Genomic DNA, 25,099 nt, shown 5'->3' with positions numbered 1-25,099 from the left:
TAATCTACTTATGTTATTTTCTCAAATTGGCTATTCATCATATTTTCTCATTTTGATTCCTCAATTTTATTCATATTACCATGTTAGTTTTCTCATGACAATTTTTGACACCTTAATCGGATGTCCATGTGTCAATTATTTTGCTAGTGTGGTATCAAAACAATATCGTTTTTGGTATCTTCTTACCCTCACCATCTTCTTCCTCTTGTGAATGGTATTACATCAAGTTAACTGACACATATATATCTATTAATGATGTCAAAAAAAATTGTCACAAAAAGACTAACATGCAAGCATAAACAAAGTTGAGGATTTCATATGAGAGAAAATTTTAAGGGAACCAAAATGAGAAAATAAAATAAGTTGAGATAGCTAAAGTACATTTTCACCAATATTATTCTTCATACTATTTTCCTAATACCCTAAGGTAGAAGGATGTTAAGTAGGAAAAAACAAAAATTTGCCGTCCGGTTTGACTTAAAATTGACACCAAACCAAGAAAATGTTTTGCTAATGCACATAGTTATCACATTATGACCTTATACATGCCCCCAAAAATTAGGACACGCCCATTCTTGATTTGATTAATAAAAAATGATGTGGGTGACAAGGGGACCACTACAAAAATGTTGTGTCCACTACTCATCTCTTTAGGGTCGCTTTATTCTTGCCTTACCAATAATTAAAAGCTTAATAGGCATTATTTTAAAGTGAATCACTAAGGATAACTCATCAAGTAAAAGTGAATTTTTGGTGTGCTTAAATTTCATTGTACCTTGTTTAATTTTTTCCCCCATCTACAAAGTCATAGATTTCAACTAATCTGAATCGAGTTAAGACTCTGAAAACAAAATTCTTCAAAAAGATTTCCATATATAGAGTCCAACGTGATATTTTTCTTAAGAAAAACCAAGTTCCCCATCACCAATCGCCGTAGCTAAGCTCAATTTTCCTTATGTTGAAAAACATTTCATTCAATCAAGGTGTGTTATATATATGTGAATCTAATATACAAGGGAGCAAATAGACAGTGAAAATCATCGTCACTAGGAAAAGTGAAAGAAAAGTGATGAATCCTTTGTCATTCGTGCATGAATTTGTTGATTAAACATCAAAGGGGAAACATAACTTTATGCTAAAGTGCTTAAGTTTTTGTCTTGTTGTTGCTGGTTAGAAATATTGTTGTTCGATCTGATCCATTATTAATTTGTTATAACAGTGGTTGCATTTATATAATATTGCCATCATCCATCAAAATTTAATCACAATAAAACATTTGAAGACCATTTACCAACCAAGTAAATCACATCAATCGTGTGGTGGATTAAAGGAATCTATTGATGTTTCTACATGACGCCAATCTATAGTTCTTCGCAAGTGAACAATGAAATGTGGAAAATGCATATTCAAGACGATTAACCCAGCAAAAAGTACAGGAGTGATCACGTACAATAAAAAGAATGGAGTGAAGAAGATTGTAGTTTCAAGTCTCACCAACAATAAAAAATGAGTTATAACTCATAAGGTAATTTGTGGTTAGGGTAAAAGATGTTGATGATTCGAGTCTCACCCAAAACAAAAAATACTAACATAGTAATGCAACAAAAACTTTTACAAAAGTATTAAACTCATATTATTCTTGGGGAACCAAAGATATATTTTCAGAAATTAATCATTGTTTCTAAATTCTCTTGAAAATAGAAATGAGTTTTACTCTTTTCCTACAAGGGGGTTTCTTTATATAATATTAGTCTCACATTTATTTATTTTACTAAAAATATTATTATACATGCAATAATAAGTAGTAATTAACTTTCATCTTCTGAGATACTAATATCATTATTAATTTGATTTGATATTTTTTTACAATCTATTCATCAATAAGTGTACTATTTAGGTTTAATTAAGTTTTTTAGTCTTTAATTTTTTTGGTTTAGTCCTTACAATTTTTTCCCAAATCCTTAAAAATTTAAAATAACCAATTTTGATTTCTAACGTCAGTTAAAAAATCATATGCTAGTATCATGATTGTCATATCAATAATTATTAGGACACATGACTAATAATCGCATAGACATGGACATCATCACTTGAATGATGACAAAAACTAAAAGAAAATATTTTAAAGACTTCATAAAAAATAAAGACTAAAACAAAAAACTAATAATCTTACGCAAGTTAAATTTTGTCAGGTTATTTATTAGGCACATTCACTATAATGATTAACCTCTTTCAAAAATATTAACATTAGCTTATTTTCTTCATCTGTAAAAAATGTATTATTTATGAACTAATTATTAATAAAAATATATACAACTTTATATAATATATAGTGGAGAACTTTTAGATTATTTTTTAGGATTTATTTTTTCTTTTAAAACATTCGGATTTATTGACCAATTTCTGCATAATAATCAATTGAGAAAGCATGACTTGAGTTCAATAATATTGACTAGTCAGTCACGGATTATGTTAATATGTTGTGATACATTGCAAAAGCCTATGCTACTTTTTAATATTCCTATCTAAGTTATCAGTTTTAGACGTATGCATATTGCAAATTAGCCCACTAGGTAGCTAAAAGCTAGGGCACTAGTACCACCACATAAATATTCACATAGTCACTGTAAGAATCCTAGCACAAGTCTTTTCCTGCATGTATATTGCATTTGGTAAACTCAAGTGTCCATCGAGTTCCATTCTATTCATTTACATTATCACTACCACTCATTCAGTAAACATGATAAGTGAGCAATAATTGAGACAAACTATTATATTTCATATATATTTGTTAAAACCACTCAATAGTTTAAAAGTAAATACAGACTCTCTTAGTTGCATATTATATGGGCAAAATTCAGTGATTGCCCCAAAAAAAATGGAACAACTATATTATGCATTAATAGAGAGACAAGTATATTTTTTTTATTTTTAATTGCAAAAATATAATTCATTATAATCAAAATAATAAATATATTATTCATTTAACTCTCCTTATCCTAACTCAAAAAAGCTGATAGATAGAAACAAAACAGTACATGCAGGGTCCTCATGAAGCACACGTGGGTAAGCATCAGCAAATTAGGAAAATCTTTAAGTGGTTTGCTTTTAGCTTTTGATGTGACACTTGTCTAGAGATTATTGTAATTAATTGCTCATTTCAATCTAGTTTTCGAAAGTGGACCTTTTTATGTAAAAAAAACGTTGTTTTAATTTTGATTTTCCAAAGGGTTTTGTAGGGATGGCAACTTGTGCTTTTCCTGTACCCAAACCCGTAATATTTGCGGGTACCCATATGGGTAGCGAGTATTTACGAGATCCAATGAGTTTTTAATTATAATTATATATTTATATAATTTGTAATAATTAATATGTAAAAATAATTGTTACATAAATAATATGATAAGTTTATTATCATAGTCAAATATGTGTAATTTATTATGAAATAATAATAAAATATATAATAATCTTAAAATAATAATAAATATATATAAAAATTTAACTAAAAACTAAATATATAAATTTATAGATACCCGCGGGGCGGGTATCACAAAACTCGCTCCCTCCCATAAGTTATTATTGTGAGTACCCGTTGCGGGTATTTCCACGGTACCCAACATGTCAGGTTTTTTTTGCCATCTCTATTTGAAACCAACTATACAATTAAAAAATAATGAAAAAGATATAGAATGCAGATGCTCCTTAGAAATGGCATGGAGAGAGGTTTGTAGGGTCTGAGGTAGAAGGAGAGTATAGAGCATTTGAGGCTAAAAAAAAGTCATAGGTGAAAAAATATTCTAAGACCATTAGGAGATTCTTAAATAAATTTGGTGTCAAAAATTTAAATGAGTTTCCATAAATTAACTGGATTTTCACCGGACATGCAAATATGATGGAGATGCAATATTGTGCCATTTGTTAAGTAGTTGTTCGTCTCATTAGACTTAGCATATATAGCCATTGGTTATATTTAATATATTTTATCAGTCCTTGACAAAACCTTAACAACTCTTATGGAAAGACTTGCGATCATGTTTAGGAAAATAAGGGAGACTCTACCGAACAAACAAAAAACCTACCAACCTAACCACTTGCTCTTGCCCTTTTAATTTTATAATAGAAATATGTTTTTGCTACATATGAATATATTGAATCTTGATTTTGGTTCATGGACTTTTTTGTTTTTAGTCCTTATATTTTATGAGTGTTTTGTAATTGATCTCTATTCTTAGTTTTAGATGAAAAATACTAACGTAACTAACGAAGACAACAACAAAAATATAATGTGTCTCACCATATCATTCTTAGTTTTTTCTGTTTTGGTTTTAGTCCCTATAAATGAAGTGATTTTGATTTTAGTCCTAATAGTTAATTGATATGACAAAAATCAAAATTATGTATTTTATAGAAACTAAAATCCAATCACATAAAATTATTATATGCATGACATTACTTAGGCTTGAACCCTAATAGGAGGCCATAAAGAGTCTCATTGTAGGGGTCCACTAGACTTATAAAGAAGAAGGAAGAAAAGATTATTGAATTAATGGTGTAAATAGACATAGTAATAAGAACAATGTAAACAATGTGTAGGAAACCTGGTAGCATATGACAGCATTTTGTCCCTTGATTTATTGGAGCAAATAAAATATTAACAAGAGAGAAAAGAAGAAATCCACATATAATATATATTGCAGATTAACAACCTTTATTATTATAGGTCCCTTGAACTTATATATGCAGTGACACAAGTTCAGTTTTTCTGTAAAAGAATGTACTCAACTACTCAACTAGTATCAGACAGAACACTGTAAAAATCCTGAACATTGTTTAGTACTTAAATGTCCCTAAAAGACAGTGGCATATGATTTTCCCCATCCCTTCCAACACCAATTATAATTTTTCATTTAGGACCTCAGATATTTAGATTCAAAGTACTATTATACTCTTTAAAAATAATATATTTTTGTAAGTACTTTTTGGATGGATGGTTTTGTTTTTGTATCATGGGGGACGAATGTGAAGAAAAGAATGATTAGTCCCCACCAAAAAAAGCCTTTCAGAGTGCCAATATTTGGCACCAAGTTTTAAATAAAAGGAAGAATGTTTAAAAGCAAAGGTACAAACCATACAAAAACTGAATTTGGTACCCTCACAAGTTGCAAATATAAACAATTTATTGAGATTTAATTCCATCAACTACTATATTTCAAGTGAGTTAGGATGCTCTCCATTGATGGAGAGACAAATGCTTTAAAAAACACAAAAAAATATAATTTTCAATGATATATCTATCATTTTAATTATAATAAAATTACAATTTTAATATTAAAAATAAATACAAAAACATGTACTTCTCTCTTCATTAATGAAAATGGTCCTTCTTCGTTTAAAGCATGGTATAACATTAGAATATTTGGACCCCAATAAATAAAAATTAATTGTTGCCGTATTGAAGGCCCCATAGTGTTGAGACTTTCCATTTATAATATTAAAGTGTAGTCCCCTACAAGGGTCATTTCTGAACAAGAAATAGTCCTTTCCTCATTTAATATTTTTAAGCCAAAGTCACCCAACACTTCACATGGCTTACATAGTCTGACATATTATGCAGGGATGTTTACACATGTGAATCAAGAGAAGAAAATTTCAAACATTGGGGTTCTCATATCATAGTTTAAGCAATATCAGATCACAAGAGTCAATGATCTTCAGCAAGATTACCTCTCTTGTCTCAACTTAACGAGGCATTGTTCATCCCAAGTATAAACAATTTATTGAGGAAAACGTATAAAATGATTATGTTATGTCAGCATTATTTTCATTTTCATTGTTGCATGTATGTTTAAGCTGATGAAGCATGGTTAGAACTGAGAAGTGTTGTAACAATGCAAGAAATACATTTAATTTTAAAATCAATATGAAACATTAGATAAAAAGCATTGTCACTGAAAAACATGCATTCCATTGCTATGAAAAAAATCTGGTGTTTTCAACATGAAGTTATGACAGAACAGTGTACAACATCCAGGATCCCTTGTAGTGAAAGTATACAAGATATATGCACAAAACTTTGATCCATAAATCAGTGATGATACTCAAAATCTTTCATTTTCAGCAATATCAGCTTCTCATTTTGAGTATTGTGTAGCTTGCAATGGTTACTCTCTCAAAAACACATATTTTAAATAATCATTAATATATATAACAATCACAATTATTTGCCACAAATAGGTCACTTTGAAGCTACTTAATAAATTGCATTGGATTTTGAAGCAGTCAAGAAAGATGTGCAATGTGGCATTGCATGATTATTATATTCCCACATAAGATAACTGTGCTTTCTTTAACATAAGACTAATATTTCAAAACATGCAGCAAGGAAGTGAATTTTTTTGGCAACATATTAATTTCTAAAACAAAAGTATTTTCCTCTTCTTTTCTCTTTATTTCTCTTCACGTTTACTAGCAACCAAACATAGCATTCAAGTTTCTGTAACGCGGATAAGATGGTGCTGTGTCCTTGTCCTGTGCCTACCAGACGAATCTTATTCAAACGCACGCTTTGGTTAACCTACTTTTCTTATTATTTTTCTTTAAAATAATGTTGGTGCATATATACACATTTGCACCAACTGCACATCTCAGAATCAAAATATTAGTGTGTATGAATATATATACATGTGTAAAATTGTATCCTCATCTAATATTATGATATCATTTGATCGATAAATTATATTCAACCTAATTAAATTAAGGTTTGATTGTTATATATATATATATATATATATATATATATAATTAATTTTAATCAAATGATAAAACTAAAATGTGCATTTATGTACTCAGACTATATATTACAATGGTTGCAATCGATTTGAATCCTAACTTAAAAGTCAATGATTAATTTCTGTTAAAAAATTATCTTGTAATAAAGTCTTGGACTCATTCTTTATGAAATTCATTTCTCCACTAAATTGTGTACTAATTTGGTTGGTAATCCTACTGATTTTAAGTATATGTTTTTATTTTTATTAATTTTATTAAATAGGAAATGTAATATGGATGACCCATTTGTCTTGCCTTAAATCTAATGTTTGACCCCGTCGACATCGCCGAACATATCCGTCCAAATTTCATAACCTTCTCATCTCTCCACGTGGCATTTCCACATCTCCTAAAGGCCGGTGCCGGTGCTAATTAATCTTAACCAAGTATTATATAACAAAAAAATTTTAAGTTGCACCATTATCTTTACTAGATTAACAATTATTAACAACATTTCACAATATTTTGGTCATTTTCCAATACATTTTGCGAGTTTTAAAGAATAATAAAAAAAAGAAATACTTGAGAATTATTTTACAAGTGTATTTCATGATTTTAAAGTCTTTTATTTCATTTCAAGAATCTAACTCACAAACATGACGGATTAATTTTTTAACTTAAAGTTGACTAGCCTAGCCTATAACATAAGTTAGTTAACAAGGTAAGGCATTATTTAGAGGGCTAAGAGTTTAAGAACCTATTGTTACTATATTTGTGAGGTGCTAGGAGGAGCTGTATAGATAGAGACTTTTGCTTACTACACCCTCCTACCCTCTCTTCTTTCATTCATTCCATTCCATTCAATCATTTCTTCCCTTATATCTCCTCCATTTTCTTAATCTTTTTCTTTCTTGTTTTTTTGCCTAAACCAAATAGATATATGGGAAACTGCCAAGCTGTTGATGCAGCAGTTCTTGTGATCCAACACCCTTGTGGGAAGATAAACAGGTTCTATTGGCCAGTCACTGCTAGTGAAGTAATGAAGACCAATCCTGGTCACTATGTATCTTTGATTATACCATTGCCTGAGTCACAACAACAGAAGAATCATGAGCACAAGACAGTACGTTTTACACGTGTTAAACTCCTCAGGCCTAATGAAACTCTAAATCTTGGTCATGCTTATAGGCTCATTACCACTCAAGGTACAAATATAATTGTATTATTGTATTAGATATGTTTAATGAATCTTGTTGTGTTTGTCTTATGAAAAGGGTTATGTGTGTTAATGTTGTTTCATATTTTAAAACCTTCTTTTGTTTATGGTTTTAGAGGTTATGAAGGTCTTGAAAGCAAAGAAGAATGTACAAACAAGGAAGCCACGTGCAGAGACAGTTGAGAAGCTACATAGAGTGAAGCCTGAAAAGCAAAGTTCAGCTAGTGAGAGTGTTGCAGCAGCAGGAGAATCTGATCCAGGGAGAACATATCAGGTATTATAATACATTTCAATATGAATAGTCCATTTCCTTATTTTTCTCTTTTGGTTAAATACTATTCTGTGAATAACATTCTAGAAGCAAGTTTTTTTAATCCATCAAACAGTGAATACACTGAAGACTTTGATCTACCACTTCACATGGTGTAATTAGTGATTCAATTTGGTGGACTAATATTTTAAAGAATATATATCTCTATGTGTATATATTATATTGATATCAGTATGACATACAACTATACAATCCTTGTGATAACATTGAAAAGAGGTTATTGCTTGTTATATGAAACTATACCCATTGTGTTTTAGTATTTTGCTAGAAACTAAATTTCAAACACAGCTTTAATCCTCACATTTTAAGTTTGTATTCTCATCATCAAATCTGCATAATGAATTCCAGGCAGTGAGAGCTGATCAGAGAAACAGGCCGAGGACCGCGTCGATAAATCGGGCTATGCTGAGGTCAAAATCCTGGCGCCCCTCTTTACAGAGCATTTCAGAGTCAGCTAGTTGATTGGTGTTATGTTGGTGACATGCATGGTGGCCCAGACAACCTTATTTTGCTGCCTCTTCCATTTGGATGTTCCTCTTGGATGATTCCTAGTCCATGATTTTGGAAATTCAATAGAGGTTTTGACCAAGATTTCTGTTACATCACCAATCACACCCTCATGCAAAACCATATTCTAGTGATAACATATTAGTATAGCACCAAGAAGATGAAGAATGGATAAAAAGGAGTAATGAGTGTAAAAATCTATAAGAAGTAAGTTTTGTGATTGTTACAGTTACAACATCCACATTTTCCATTTAGTTATTAGCAAATGAGCAATTCCTATGTACAAGGAAAAAAACTTGTCAAAGAAAAAAGAGAGAGAACTATGAAGTGCAAGTCACATTAGTTTCTAGTTCTAAACTTCACAGTCATATTTAAATAATTTTGTGCCCATAATAGTGACACTCTTGCAGCCAGAGATGCTGCTGGTAATTTCGTCTTTAGAGCAACTAACATATCTGTGGATGGTTCCGTCAATAATGCCACAGGAACTTCATACACCTGGCACAAAAACTCACCAAATATATGTTTTCCAATAAAAGATTGATTGGAATTTAATTATAACTCAAAGTTAAAAGTGGAATTTAAATATTCAACATTTGGCTTCAAGCATCAAACAGCAGGTAGCATGTCAAAACATTGTCAGGTTTGAGCCAAACATGTCAGAATTTAGAAAATTTTGAAATAGTTTGCCAAGATTCTCCACTAATTAATAGAAATCAATCACAGATACAAGAGAATAATTCTTTCACTCTGCCTATGTAACAATATGAAGACACAAAACCAACCTTTTATCATTTATACACTTGAAACCAGTGATCTATTTAACCAACTCAGTCTCAAACCATGATTAACAAGACAAATAATTGGAAATAAGCCAGAATGCATGCCGAGCTCCCAAGCACGGATTCGTCAAAGACTCTCACGTGCTGGTGTCGGACACGTATCCGACACGGATACGTTCGGATTCGCAAAGGATACATGTCCGTAGAGTATCCAAAAATTAAATAAAATAAAATAAAATAAATAAATATTATCCGATTCATTTTCAATAAAAAAATATGATATATGAATTCGTTTTCAGTAAAATATAGGATATATAGATTCATTTTCAATAAAATAGAATAAGATATATTTGTTTTCATTAAAATAGTATAAGATAGATTTGTTTTTATTAAAATAGGATATGATATATTTGTTATGAATGACAATGATTTTTAATTTCGATTATATTTTTTACTTTGGATATTTTGATTTACATTTATAATTTTATCATATTTTAGTGTTTTTATTATTTTATATGCGTATCTCGTATCTTGTGTTTTATAAAAAATGTATATTGACGTATCAAATATGTATCGTATCATCGTATCTCAAACATATATCTATATTTCGTGTTTTATAGATGCCTAGCATGAAACTCATAATGTCAGTAATTGCTGTCACCATTGTACATCTTTTACAAGGTTAATACTGTCTTTTGTGTGATAATTTATCCCATTACATACTGGATAAATAAAAAAATAAGGTCATATAACATATTTCACAACTTTCCAGATCTCAGCAATTGGAACGATGAACATGTCTAGTACTTCCATCATCTCAACCATCCAAAGAGAATAGATCCAAATAAGTCAGTCTTTACTTATTGAGGCCAAAAGTAGTCAAACAAATAAACCTGGGTAGGATTTTTGAGCAATCATTGAGGAAAATAAGTAATAATAGTATCCTGTCAACATAGGATCACATACCAAATCAGCAATAATTCTCAATGACTACGGAAGACAAAAGAAAAGGTCCATATGAAATAAATGCACATGCAATTGGAGCCATATTGTGACTTATCATTAAACATTTGAGATATTCTTAATATGTTACATGATTTCTTCAAGGAAAGAATCTTAGCCACAAACATTAATGAACAAATACCTTTAGATGTATGGATGTAGGCCACAAAATTATGACACAAGAATGTCATTAGTGTGAATGAGTCATGGAATACACTTGTGATATGACTCTGATCTCTTCTTTACTTTTCAAAATTCAACTCGCAAATGAACCCTATGGATATTATCAACAAATTAAACCCAATTCCTTCAACTTCATTTTAGGATTTCTAGTGACGAGCAAATTGATTAAATTATGTCCCTGGCCCCTTCTATGACAGCACTATGCCTAAGTTAAGCATTTGAGTTATAGTTCAGGTGAAAGTACAATTTACCAAAGGAAATCTACACGAACGAATTACTGTTCTGTTTGCAATAGAAAGTCATAGGAAAACAATAGCTTATACACTTCTGTTGTCTACTCCCACTTTTTCCTATATGACTTGATTTTTGTTTTCGTTTAAAAATCGAAATGGTTGACACAAATTGGAACTAGAGTTTCGATATTCGATTTGAACCTGAGTGTATGATTGGAATGTTGCCCAATTTTCATGGGCTGCTTATAGACTATCTTTGACCTATTTAGAATAAAATAAGGATAGGATGCAGAAAATAATAAAACATGGAAAAAATATGAATATGGTAAACTCTTATTTTGTCATGGACACCACATAATGATAACATACATTGTGTATGATGTGGGATCACATCTATTGTCCCAAAAGCGTATCGCATATGTTAATTTATATGATTATTTAAAAAATATTTAAGTTAAAAGTATAATAGTTAACATATCTCAACATATATGTTATCATCTTGGTCAGACAAGACCCTTGATTCCTAAACTTATTGTATGATGTTGTTAATTATTTTGCTAAACACAGTCAAACCTAATTTTGAAACCCCTAGTTGAAACAGAATCTGGGCTTGAATAAAAATGTAAACATCCTAACCTTGAACTTCATTGCCAAATTTTCAATTTCCACATATAACATGATTGCCAAAAAGCTTCAACAAAATCCATCTCCATCTTATTTGGGCCGTGAGAATAATTTCCTATCAAAACATCAATTACACAGGCCCAATTCAGAAGAGGGGAAACATATAGTAAAGGAATTGCAAACATTTTTATACTCGATTAATTATTTATGTATTTATATACCAGAGTCATATGCATCATCATTACATGCATAAAGAGCACTGTGAATCAAGTTTAGTCATGTATGAACACCGATTTTTTTACGTTTATTATTATTATATTATATAAATATAAAGCTAAACACTTACGGTGCACAGAAATGCACAGTCACAGAGATAGAGTCAAATAGATAAAAATGTAGACAAAATAAACAACATCAACATGCACTAATGTTTCAATAAGAGTGTACGAACTATTAAATTTAAAATGAGATCATGTCTAGAACTAATAATAGATAAATAAGGGTGTACGGACTATTAAATTTCAGTAGGTAATACTTGATATCATGAAGTAATTTATGTTAAATCAAATATACACAATTTCACTTAAAGACAAATTCAGATTAGATGAACTATTTTCATTCTTTTTGTGTCAGTAAAGTAGTAAACACTCACGTCACCATGTATATAGGCAAATTTAGCCCACACTAGGCAAGTCCATGTGTTAGAGATCCAGTTTTAATGATCCCCACTGGATCCAACCCAAAGAAAACTTGTTTCCAAGACTAAAATAGAGAAGTATATGGGTAAATGGAGAATTATTTTAACTTAATCAATAGTCCTGAGTTTACCCATCGATGTTAGTTCAAGTTGTATATGTTTGATTCTCCTTAAGCAATAACTTAGGTTTGAGTATTTTGAATAAAAAAACCTATTGAGAGAGTTAATTCTACATACCTATGAATGTTATCAGCTCAGACAAGATTGTCACCGATACAATGATATATGGGGAAATAAAAAAAATAGTGCTGAGTTTGGCTTATAAGAAGATAGAGCTTTGTCATGAATGATTATTTACTAAAATAAAATTGTCTCCGTGCAAAAATACACATGTTTTGAAGAAGGAAAAGTAAAAGAAGTTTCCCACACTTTATGTATTATTCCACCATGATGCTATTCTCGCTCTTTTCCTCTTTACATATTCCATCTATTGATAGATGAAATAAATTAATCGGTATATACCAGTAACCTAATGCAGATAAGCAAGCACTACCGCCTTTTATACAAATGTGAACAGTGTGCAGAAATTAACAAAATGAAAAATTGAGCCATCAAAATTTTAGTAGGAAATGAGATATGTAATCTCAAATTATATTTTGTATCAATAAGGATGAAATAAAAATAATAATAATAATAAATGTTTAAATTTTTAATTAACATAACATATTTTTATATGTGAAAAACATGTTTTTGTATATAATTTGAGACATCAGGTCTATTATATGTGTCCGTAGTCATAGTTCTTTTAGAGCTTCTAGGTATGAAAATGTAAATGGAGGATTGGTGGCTGCATTGAAATTATCAAAGTTAAGTCGCATAATCCCATGGTTCCAACTCAAAACAGTAATGCCGTGTGACTCAAATGCAACTGAACCTTTTTTCTTAATCACCAAGGTTTATTAGAAATATACATAGGACTAGGTACATGTTTGATTCTCATATCTTATCACTTTCCCTATGTTCACATGACAAAATAGTAGTCGTGGTTTTCTTCTAATACCATATGTTATAATGCTTGAGATTGGTGTTTTTTTGTGTCTAGAGATTTGTCTTCCAATTTTAATTTCATTTACCTGAGCACGTGGTAATAAAAAAGTGCAAATATACATTTTACTACACTTACACTATTTTGATATTGATGATCATTGCGTGAACAAACTTGTAGATATACTTGATAAATAACGTCTCAAAACATTACATAAGACACACATTACAAATGATTTACATACTAATACGTAGAAGTAGCATGCATATTTTAATGTTTAAATATCTATTTAGATTTACGTATCATCTTTGCTCTTTTGAGAAAGTAAAAAAGTAAAAATAATTAATGACTAAAGGGGAAGGATCGAAAAAACTGGGTGATGAACCATATCTACCTTTTCATTCAGTGTATAAAATATAGTCCAATCTAGGCATTTTCGCTTTACTTTCTCAACTCTACTCTTTTTTGTTCATCTTTATTCCTTCATAATGCAATGATCGAGCACAATCTTTGGGCTAAACAGATTCCCCTCTTTCTCCCATGTCTATTCCATCTCTTCTCATGTTTTCATTACTATATTGCTACATTACTATATTATTATACATGCATGGCAAGTAACATTTTTACCACTTCACTAATTTTTTCCTAAAAAATAATGGTTATAGGTGAGATCATAATATCATTGTTTCAATTTTCTTCACAACATATGATGATTGCAATCATGGATACTATGTAAGAAATTTTGGGTCACACATAATATTTGAATATGTTTAGAGTCATTATTTTAAGTAGTCAAATTAAAGTGATTTAATTCAAGTAAGGTATATGACTATAAACATAATTGTTATGAAAATTATTATGTAGATACCTAAAATCTTATTTCTGTTTTATGATGAGCGAAATTAGAAATAAGAAAATGAAGTAGCATAACCTTTCATGGAAGGATATGCACTTCTTATAAATAAGGGGTTATGATCCCCAAACCACAACACAACACTAATATAAACAATATGAACCACATTATAAGTTATTCTCTTCATCCTATTAGAGGAGAAACTAAGGCTAAGGTTGGTTTACAATTGAATGTCAAATAACCTACACGCTCTACTATGAACATGCATTTACATACAATAAAAAGGACATGAAGTTGATGGATACATGATGAAACATAACATAAAGTTCAATAATCATATTCTCTATAAATATATTAAGGTACGTTTCCACTCAAATTCTAATTTTATATCTATTTTTGATGATTAAGATTTTGACAATAATAATAATAATATTATTCATCATCTTTAATATATATTATGTATTTAAGTGTATAAAGTCTATATATTAGAGATATTTTTCCTTCATGCTTATAATTATGAGTAGCAAATATATTGTAAATAGGGGTGAACGTAAACACAATTAAAAAAGCTTCGCAATTATCATTGTCGTTATTATTTTACTTTATCTACACTTAGTCGTACTCTATTTTATCCTTATTATAAGTCATCATTCAGAAAATTATGATGGTCTTTTCTGTAAGACAATTACATTTCCAATGCAACATTTATTAGGTTTTCATTTTCCATATTAAAAGCTTTAATTATCATTACTTTTGTTCATGTTGTCATTAACACTATCAATAAACAAACACCATTAAAAGAAATTAGAATTATACTATATTTAAAAACAACTTTTATTGATATGTTAATCTAATTGGAAACATCTTATAATAACGATCACCAAAAACAAATATTTTGCTGCAACGTAACCAAATTTTACCATTAATGTATTTGTGAGTTTTGATTATGTAAAGGAGCCAAGAATTTCAGACATGTCATGTTGCTTTTACATAATGGTTTCGTTGGATACTTGTATATGTTGACAAAGACAAAAGAGGGAAGCTTATTTATTGAACCTTGTAATAAGTAACTAATTGAGTGATCAAAATTGATGTTGAAGAGTTTATAATTGATGGTGTGGCTCCAAAGAGTATTGATGATTAAGTAGAAGACTTTTTTCTCTCCACTCTCTCTCACTATACTATATGGAGGTCCATGGCAGGCACTATCCCAAAGGCAGCATCAATAAAGAAGGCCATGACATCCTTAAGGTAGAAGCTCCCCCTCAAAGCTAGCTCACGTAGTCATATATCTACCTCATTAACCGAGATCTATCATCTCAAAATTATGTCCTCAATCTTATTTCATCCAATCAAATTTTGATATATAATAAAAAATAACATACAATTTAAATTTTGCTTCCCAATACTTACTTTTTTGTAATAAATATCAGAATCTAATTGGATGGAATAGAGTTGGAGACACAATTTGAGTTGATCCTCATTCCTACCTCATAACCCCTCTTTCTTTATCTCTTTATGCCATCCAATGAGAGAAATGCCCACAATAGAGAAAATGCCTAACATTTTCAGGCCCTAAACTTCCTCGGTTTGAACCCATTTAAACTCATTAATTAATACTTTATGTTTTAGGAAGACTTTTATTACTGATTTCGAGCACACTCATAAATTTTACCACACCAACATATACTAATTTTTTGTAAAAGAATATGGATACAAATTTCTCAAATCCTTATATTCAAATTTCCTATATCAAAAGTTTTAGATGTCTTTATATCAACTCAATCATGTTTTATCAAATATCTAAATGTGTTAGTATGATAATTAATATAAAATTAATGAGATGTGTTATTTATTATTAAGCAAAATTTTATTACATTGATATAAAGACGTAGAAAATTTTTCGTATAAAGAGAATTCCATTCTATTATATCAGTAGTATTTTTTTTAAAATGACTAAAGGGGTTGTGATGAGTTTAATTATAAGTGCTGATGTGCATGCCTAGACATGTTAATTATGAGCACTACAGCATAATTTATTAGGCATCATCAAAATCATCGTGTATCGTTGGGACTTGTGAGCATGATATTCATTATTAAGAATGGGACAATGAGTGCCTCAAAGACTTGAGAGCAGTGATGTGTCTTGTATTCAGCATCAAAATATCAGAAACCATAACGAGAACCCAGAATCATTCTAGCTTTTGAAACTTTTATCACCCAATGGGCTTATTAGACCTTTTTTAATTTCATAACAACAAAGAAGTCTGAATTTTCAATCAAGGTCCTCTTTAATGTACATATACATGGCCACCAAAAGTTAAAAAATCCTTCAAAAAAAGGGTTCTATTTTACATACTTCACAATGCTCCCAAGCTGGATCATTTATAAAGTGTGACTAAGTGTAGAGTCTTTCACTTAGTGAGATTTGAAGAATCTAGGTGAATGCAATTTTATCAAGCAAGTGGAGAAATTGTTTATGGGATTTGAACCTATAACTTCATTGTTACTAAGTGTAACCTTTCTATTGGGCCAAATTCATTCCTTTAAAGCCAGGCCATTTATTGAGTAGTGAGACTCCTCTCAAGTAAGGGAGAGGGAAGTGACTTTTTCCTTTATATTTTAAGGGTAAAAATATAATATCATTACACATAAAATGGATACAAGTGTCAATATATATTACTTTTTGTTCACTTTTACACACCACTTGCCTCTCCATGGAGTCTCACTCTTTATTGAGAGGGGAAAATAATTTTTGGCTTTTGGGTTTTATGCTTTGGATTCCTCATTCCTCTCACTTTAAAGGTCCTTTTGTTTACATGTAAAGGAAGGTGCGTGGGGGAGGTTATTTCTTTCTTTATTGTGAGATAAGGAAGCAAGAGATGTAAAGTGATGCATAGTTTACTATACACATTTAAGACAAAAATAAAAGCAACTGTGTATGTGCCAGGTTGGTCCCTTTGCTATGTGGGTGCACATGCCATCGTCTATCTCATAAGTCTATAAAAGGTTTTTTTGTGTAAACAATTCTATAAAATGTTAATTACAGCTTAACTTGCAGATTTGGTGACCATAATCACTATGGCCATTCCGTTTCATAGATGCCAAAATAATAGGTAAATTATAAGCTCTATAAAGTCATCATCAATAAACCAAACTCCCATAATATACTATTAGTTGCTCTTCATGATGGAAGATATTGGTGGGGAGTGGGAACCAATAGCATGACAAATCCAAAATTCTTATATAGTCCTCCAACCGGACTGAGATCACATGTTCTTAATAACTTTTTATTGTATGTCTCGGACTAATGATATATTGTCACATAAATAAATAAATTCAAAAATAAAAAATAATATTCTGATTAGTTTGCAGCATGAATAAGATATCATTTAAGATATTTAAGCTCTTTCCCCTCCAACCAATAGCCTCACATCTCACCTGGTGCCCTAATATGCGGGTTTGACAGCCACCCTCATAACAAAATATATACTCAACGGGCCCAAACCCATTAAAATGTCTCTCACGTGTAATCAAGAAAATACTAAACCCTTTTCAATTAAATATAAAAAAATCAACAAAAGTGATTGAAGTGAAAAATGGATTACGCACCAGGTAAACTTTAAGTGAGAAATACAAAATGTGTTTGGTACATGATATTCTTACTTAGTGATATTATCCTGATATCTAAGGAAATAATCCTATCATTAAAAAGCAAACTCTAACTAGATTTGTTATTGTGTTTATCAGGGGTGAGCAGGACCCTGTCCTACCCGCTCAACCGGCACGACCCGATTATGATCGGGTCCAAATAAGGTTGGTTGGATCTGATCGGGTCTAGGGCCGAGTTCGGGTTCAAAAAAATAGACTCAGCCAATATTAAAGGTCGGGTAGGGACCAAACATGACTTGACCCGTCCCATCCCAGGGCCACTTGCTCATCATATTTGTTTGTGTTTCTACTCAAATGTGTACAGAGTAATGATACCCTTTTGGTCAAAAATATCATTTATTCTTTAATTTTTCCATAATATTTACATGACTAATAATATATATATACATATATCATTTTATATATCAAACTACATATTCATACTAATAAATAATAATGAGAAGTTTTTATCTAAAATGAATATGCATTATATTTAATCGGGTTTTAAAGGCTGACCCGATCACTATTTAGGGTCGGGTTTAGGGTCAGGTCCGGATTCAAAAAAGTGACCCGATCAATATCTCTATCCATCACTTACCAGCTTACCCAACAATTGTTTATCTAAATACTCCGAATTTTTTATGGCTCCCACCAAGTTGACATCTTGTAATGTTACATTCATTAATTGAAGGAGCTGCTACAACGTTTAATAAATTGGTGTGTCTTAATAAATTAGAAGGTGCAAATGCAATATAAAGACGGTTGATTGAGGGATCCACATTGGTAGAAGGAACTATCCTAAAGGCACCCATAAAGCAGGAATAGAATAGGTATAACATGTATTGAAAAGAGGCCATACCTCTTCTCAATCAGGATGATCCATGACCCAGATATTTTAGTTCTAGGACGAATTCCTACCTGCACATAGAAGGTAACAAAAAATACATAGAGAAAGGAAAAATCTTGGTGTATGCAATAAATCAATAATGTGGTTCAATCACCACCAGTCCTTAATCTATGGCATAATGTCAATCATAGAGAGCAAGCATCCAAGTGCAATGGGAGAAATAGGTATAACTGACTACTGAGCTTAGATTGTCACTACAGTTTAGTTCATCTCTTTAGTGGCCATGACTTGATGAATTGGGTCTAGACAGAAGTGTATGGATGTGATGGAGAGAACAGGGTGTTGATCCAATGAGTGGTAAGGATACTCTCCATTAATGGAGAGAGAAACACTATAAAATAAAAAACAAAGGAAAAATAACGTGTTAAGACATTTTTATCTTTTTATATACAATAAAATAACATTTTTATTATTAAAAAAAACAAGAAAAATCAAATATTTACCTCGATAATCCTTGTTCGTCTTATGGGTGTCATGCAAAGGAAAGGGAAGTGATAAGATTGAATGACAAATGGCTAACATGCACTTTTACTTTTTCTGTGGAGGAATGAGAATTAAAGCCATGGTGGTCTAACTGAATGCAAAAATAGTATACCTTGTGTCGGGGATATGGGATTAAATGGCAAGCTTCATATGCAATGCACTGAACATAATCTTCGAAGTTGGAAAGATTTTTTCCTATTGGTTTAACTCTTTAAGTAAGTGCTACCTTCTTCATCTTCATTACTATCAAAGAAATTAATCGAACATGAAGCTAAGCAAGTTAACTTGCTGCTCAAGCAAACAGATGTTTACAAATTATATTGTGTTAGAAAGAGAGAATCTAATATAAATGAGAGATTTAATAAAAGAGTTATGTTAAAAATCATACATATGGACTTAACATCACGTCTTAGCTCAAACACAATGCATTTGATCTCTAAGTTTGGTTGCATTTGACATAACAAATATGTTAAGAAAAGTTATACGTTAATATCAAATGATACATATTTTTTTGAATAGATTAAATATATCAAAAATTTAAAAAAAATTAATTTTTTAGTTTATGTAGGCTAGTCCGCCATAACCCGCAACCCATTTAGGGCAGATTTGGGCTACCATTTGATATGTATAAATTGTATCCGTGCTTTTTAGTCTGGCCCGGCTTAGCCTGAACCCGTCCGAGTAGTCTGTTTTGACACCTCTATCTGATACCCCTCCATAGGTTTCATGTTAAAACTTTATCTAAAAACTAATTGGTAATAAGATGAGTAATTCGTAGAAAGAAACGAAACAAAGTCTGTGAGAGTTTCCCTACAAATATCACAGTAGAACAGGCTGGAAATGGGGCACTGGTTAATTGAGGAGTCAGTCACTGATTGAACTGCCTTTATTGCTAGCGGGACCGAGTAGTGTATCCCCTTCAGAGCAATGCTTCACTAAATTCCAGAGAGGGCCTTAAAGTTTCTTTTAACTCAGTAGTAATAACGAATGGCAAATCCACAAAGTATGTATTGTGAATCATGTCTTCTTGGATGAGTTAAGTTCAATGACTTAAGTGACCAGAATTGAAGTAAGCGTTCATTTACAAAGTACACCAGGAATGATGTTTTTTGAACAAGTTCAACAACTTTTCAACAATTTCTCATGTTGAGGAAGAGAATAAGGGCAACACCTCTTCACTTTCCCACGTCTTCTATAATTTTTTAACCAACATGAAAGTTGTTGATGAAGTTGCAGAAATTAGTATAGAACTAACATTTTTGGGCATTATCAATGACTAAGAGTGAACTTGTGCCCAAGATATAGAGTTAAAAGGGAATGAATGTAAGAAAAGAGATATATATGCAAATAATAGAAATTTATGAAATTAATAGTATTCTTACTAATGAATTCAATACACAGCAGCTGGGAAAGGCCCCAAAGAGTTTTTTATCTCATTTCTTATGCCAATCAGGCACAGGCCACTATAAAAGAAAATTCTCCCCCTTTTGAAAACAAATGAAAAAAATCCAAAAATAAAAACTATAGACACGTGTTTCCATCACACGCGTGGACACCAGGCACTGGTCCTATATAGTTAGGCCAGAACTCATGACCAAAAAAAGAAAAAGAAAAAGAAAACAGTTCCAGCCAAAATATAGCAGGAAAAAAATCACACAAACACGTGCGTATACCACAAAATGTAGCCAGCTTCAAAGTAATTTAATTAAGTTGAGAATCAATGATTCTGGCCAGGATCCTAAGCTTGACTTACAAATGCAACAGCCAGTAACTCAAACTTCAAATTCAACTGCTCTCTGTGATTCTTGTTTTGTTGTCCTAAAGCAGTGTCCCACCATCTTCCCTTCCACCAATAAGCCAATAATTGAAATCCAAAATCCCCACTTCTTTCTTCCACACTCGTACCACCTAACTATTAATTGCATCTTTGTCTATTTCCTCTCTCCCACTTTCACACAGCATTTATATTTAATAGAATATTTATATTGCAAAATCCCCCCTGGGAATCAGCAAACCTATTGATGAATGGCAATTATCACCAAAAACATAATAATGATTATAATAAAACCTCACAACTCTAATAAAATAAGAGAGTACTATATGTAATATTATAACATATTTTATATTATAATGTAAGCAACTACACCGTCACTCAAGTAAATTTTTAACTCAAAAACCCTCTTCAATTTTTTTAGGTTTCTTATTCTATACTACTTTGGACCACCTCACCACCGCCTTATTGCTTTTTTTCCTAATTTATTATTATTGTTCTTTTTCTCTTCACTGGTTTTCTTTGTCACCATCAAGCCACAAGCAGTGTCTATTTATTCTCCTCCTTTTGTAAGACAAGGAGAAGGAAGTAGAAGAGGAAGAAGATGACGAGACACTTGACCTCATTGGGTACTGAGTTGCCACTCGCAGCTGTGGTAACACTTTAGGGAACTTCCTCTTGTTATTGTCAATAACAAGTTCTTGCATTAATTGGTAACACCCAATAATTTTCTCCTGCAAGAATCGATCAGATGTGTTAGCAACCTGATTTTTTTCATTAAACATAAAAGAAAATCAACCTATGCATATCTTTTTCTCATCATAATTAATTTACCATAATACATGGCTTACTTTTCTTAACCCCTCGCACCATGACTCGGCATGTTCTGGTTTAACGAGTGACCAGTTAGGAATTTCGTTAGCAGCACATAGTAAGGCCGCCACAGCAATGCATGATGGCCAGTATGCAAGAAAACTAGCCTCTACACGAAATATAAAAACATAAAAATGAATTACATTACAATTTGAAATGAATTCAAGCATTTTTAAGAATACAATTTAGACTTATAATATTAGTTTAAAAGGCTAAAAGGGTATACCTTGAACATTAGATAAGATTATTTGGGTAGCCCGTGAAATGAGGAACCCATTAAAAATTCCGGTTGAATCAAATTTGCATGAGAAGAATCCGAGGAAGCTAAACGGGGTGATTGATCTTAGCCTCCAATCCAAAACACCCAGAACAAGCAGCTCCATCCTTCGAATTGTTTTGGGTTCAAATATATATTTGGGACCTTCTACCTGTTTACATCATATTATAATGATGAATAAGAATAACGTACTGTCACTAAGTACATGTCATATATGTATGATCGACTTAACTAATCACCAACTGAGTCAGCATACAATTTAATTAATGTATCGACTATTAGACAAAACTTAATGTATTTTATTACTACACTCGATCAATAATTGTCTCAGATGTTGGATATACCTGGAGATCCAAGAGAGACGGAACCATAGGTTCCTCCATCTTTGCCGCTAAAGACAAGCATGCAACAGACAGAAGTTGCAGTTGCCACCCATTTGTTTGCTGCAATTAAAATTATTTATATCATACAGTGAGTGAAAAGAAAGGTAATAGCATAATTCACTTTTAAATAAAAGGTACTTATCATGGTTATCGGCTTGTCACGATAATATTCCAGTATACATATTAATACAAATGTATGACACGGACGTGTGTCGATAAGAATACAAGTTTCCGAAAATGATGCTTCAATGCACTTTTTATATTATCTATTACAAATATGTGAAGGACTTAATATGTGAACTGAATTCAAATTTATGTAAAAATATAATATAAAAGTATGTGGGGAATGTTAAAATAGAGTTATGTGCAACAAATGGAAAATAGAATAGTGTTTCCTCCAGCAGGCGCATATAACGTAATAATCCAAAACGAATTAGAATTTATTGAGCATTGCTAGGAACTTAACTTAAAGTAACCAAATAAAGAAAAATACAGAGAATCTTACTTTATGAAACAAAATCTAGTTATATAAAATATAATATTTATATATTGTCATTATAAATTTATACACATTCAGTTTTCATGTTTAAGACAAATTACATAAATTTTATATAAAATTTTACTCCGAAAGAAAAAATTTCTATGCATTAGAACATATAAATCAGCATGTGTAATACACTTACTTCATGGAGAGCACGGAGGTCCTGACAATACTCAATACATCAAGAAAAGGACAAAACTATGTTCGTACAGTAGAAGACAGTATCCGAATATATATTTAAATGTCTTTTATAATTGTCTCTGAGTATCTTTCAACTTATGATTCTCTCAACTTAGTATATGTGTACCTTTGTATTTTCTGTGAAGTATAATAAAATTAACTTCTCATCAAAAAAAATATACTTTTTTGAAAGGTAAATGTCATTACAAAATAATTATAAAAATTAAAATCATGCATTTGTAATTATCTGCATAACATTACTCGATTAGTAAAACGTTAATTATAGTAAATATAAAAAAAAAATCATAATTAAGATATTTATAACTACAATATTAATTTAGTACAAATTTCACTTTAACGCAATCCGCTCTCCATTAAAGAAAATGCAACACACATTGACATTCATATAAAATGATATTACACTTTTATCCTTAAAATACAAAAAAAAAAAAATCACTTCCTCTCAATTACTTGAGAGCATTTGTACATGGACGTGTATTTCGATTAAGTTTACACACACGCAACATATACTAATTGCGAACTGAATTTTGGATTTGTAATTAATCATCTAGATTCACCTCACGTTAAAAAAGTCCACCAGTTACTTCATAGAAATTTTCCACACACATGGGTTAATATTATAAAAGCAATTACTCAAATTCTGCTTTGATGTTATTTATTTTCTTCTTTTCTTATGTTTATTTTAAATTTCCTGAAAATAAACTTCACATAACTCACCGGCAGGTGCCGCCGAGAGTTCAAGAACCGATCCATGTAATTGACGGAGAGATAAGCCGTCAGCGGTTGCAAACTGTAATAAGCCTGCACCTGCAACCACCAGATTACAATCAAACGGATCCAAATCAGAAAACAACTGGATCTAAAAGCTGAACCGTTTTCTGAGTGAAGCTTGCAAACGGTGCATTTTAGCATCGCCTGATTCGGTATTTGCGATTGGCAATAACGTAACATAAATAGAACAGAGTATCCGATATCGAAAGAAGGTGAAATAGCGGTTACCTTCAGAATCCATTCAACTGATTCTTTTCTGGCGGATGCGTCGAGCGATGGAGACTGTAACCTCGAAAGGTAATCGAATCCAGGAACGAAGTTCCGTTCGTTTTCGATGAATCCGGCGATTGACTCTTCCTCCTCCGACGATGACAGCGTCGGCGGCGATAAATCTATGTCGGAGGAGGATAATTCCGACGACTCTCCGGAGATGATTCCAGAGGTGTCCTCGCTGCAGAGGAGGTTAGAGTCGGAGAAGATATCGGGGAAGGATAAAGACATGGTGATCGGCGGCAGCGATGGTAGTTTTCCGTCATTCTATTGCCATGGCTTGGGATAAGAGGTTGCCGGAATGAGATCGGAGAAGTCGCCGGAAAAGTATGTGAGAGTGTGTGATTGTGCAGTGTAGGAAGCAAGAGTGACTATAGTTTATAGAAGAAGCAGTGTTGTGGACTCTTCATATGTTTGTTTCTATATAAATATGCGATGCTTGGAATGGATCAGAATTTCTTTTCTTTTTTCCTTTAAGTTTTTCTTTGTAATATTTTTGCCTTAAATACTTTTCATCTTTTGGTTTTCTGCTGACTTTAATGAATCAGTGTTATTCCTAATGCATGTGCAGAGTAACTGTTTTTTTTTTCCAGTAAAGAGTAACGTTTTATATTATAGAACTTAAGTCATGGAATAATGAATTGAAGTTATGGGTAACGTTTTTGTGTGCAGAGTTATATGATGAATTAAATCAAGACAAGCATCTAATAACATTCAATCCTAACATTTT

At 31.4% G+C, this 25,099-nt stretch overlaps 2 protein-coding genes across 3 annotated transcripts; one reads left to right on the top strand and one right to left on the bottom strand.

Moving 5' to 3' along the window:
* Positions 7,479 to 9,169, top strand: LOC109332224. 2 transcript variants are annotated; one of them, XM_019567131.1, is made up of 4 exons: positions 7,479 to 7,973; positions 8,101 to 8,170; positions 8,216 to 8,258; positions 8,664 to 9,169. In XM_019567131.1, exons 1-4 carry the CDS (start codon positions 7,709 to 7,711, stop codon positions 8,775 to 8,777), a joined length of 492 nt encoding a protein of 163 aa, XP_019422676.1. In that variant the 5' UTR covers positions 7,479 to 7,708; the 3' UTR covers positions 8,778 to 9,169. The 2 variants fall into 2 exon arrangements, with proteins under 2 accessions (XP_019422676.1, XP_019422675.1); XM_019567130.1 differs by having other exon boundaries at positions 7,480 to 7,973; positions 8,101 to 8,258.
* LOC109333296 (cyclin-D1-1-like) lies at positions 20,629 to 24,814 on the bottom strand. Its single transcript, XM_019568706.1, has 6 exons — positions 24,328 to 24,814; positions 24,046 to 24,135; positions 22,548 to 22,646; positions 22,153 to 22,354; positions 21,905 to 22,035; positions 20,629 to 21,787 (listed from the first exon to the last, which is right to left on the bottom strand). Exons 1-6 carry the CDS (start codon positions 24,598 to 24,600, stop codon positions 21,563 to 21,565), a joined length of 1,020 nt encoding a protein of 339 aa, XP_019424251.1. The 5' UTR covers positions 24,601 to 24,814; the 3' UTR covers positions 20,629 to 21,562.

The sequence above is a fragment of the Lupinus angustifolius genome, chromosome LG18, assembly GCF_001865875.1.
Source record: "Lupinus angustifolius cultivar Tanjil chromosome LG18, LupAngTanjil_v1.0, whole genome shotgun sequence".
In the NCBI taxonomy this organism is placed as follows: domain Eukaryota; kingdom Viridiplantae; phylum Streptophyta; class Magnoliopsida; order Fabales; family Fabaceae; genus Lupinus; species Lupinus angustifolius.
Note: the sequence above shows the minus strand (reverse complement) of the source record. Positions and strands in the feature narration are given on the sequence as shown.

Bases quoted from the DNA above. Each gene is read 5' to 3' on its own strand.
- LOC109332224 (XM_019567130.1), top strand. From the start codon at position 7,709: ATGGGAAACTGCCAAGCTGTTGATGCAGCAGTTCTTGTGATCCAACAC. The intron at 7,974-8,100 runs GTACAAATATAA...TTATGGTTTTAG, and splicing joins TAGGCTCATTACCACTCAAG to AGGTTATGAAGGTCTTGAAA. The intron at 8,259-8,663 runs GTATTATAATAC...AATGAATTCCAG, and splicing joins ATCCAGGGAGAACATATCAG to GCAGTGAGAGCTGATCAGAG.
- LOC109333296 (XM_019568706.1), bottom strand. From the start codon at position 24,600: ATGTCTTTATCCTTCCCCGATATCTTCTCCGACTCTAACCTCCTCTGC. The intron at 22,355-22,547 runs GTATATCCAACA...TGATGTAAACAG, and splicing joins CGTCTCTCTTGGATCTCCAG to GTAGAAGGTCCCAAATATAT. The intron at 22,036-22,152 runs GTATACCCTTTT...TATTTCGTGTAG, and splicing joins AATCTTATCTAATGTTCAAG to AGGCTAGTTTTCTTGCATAC.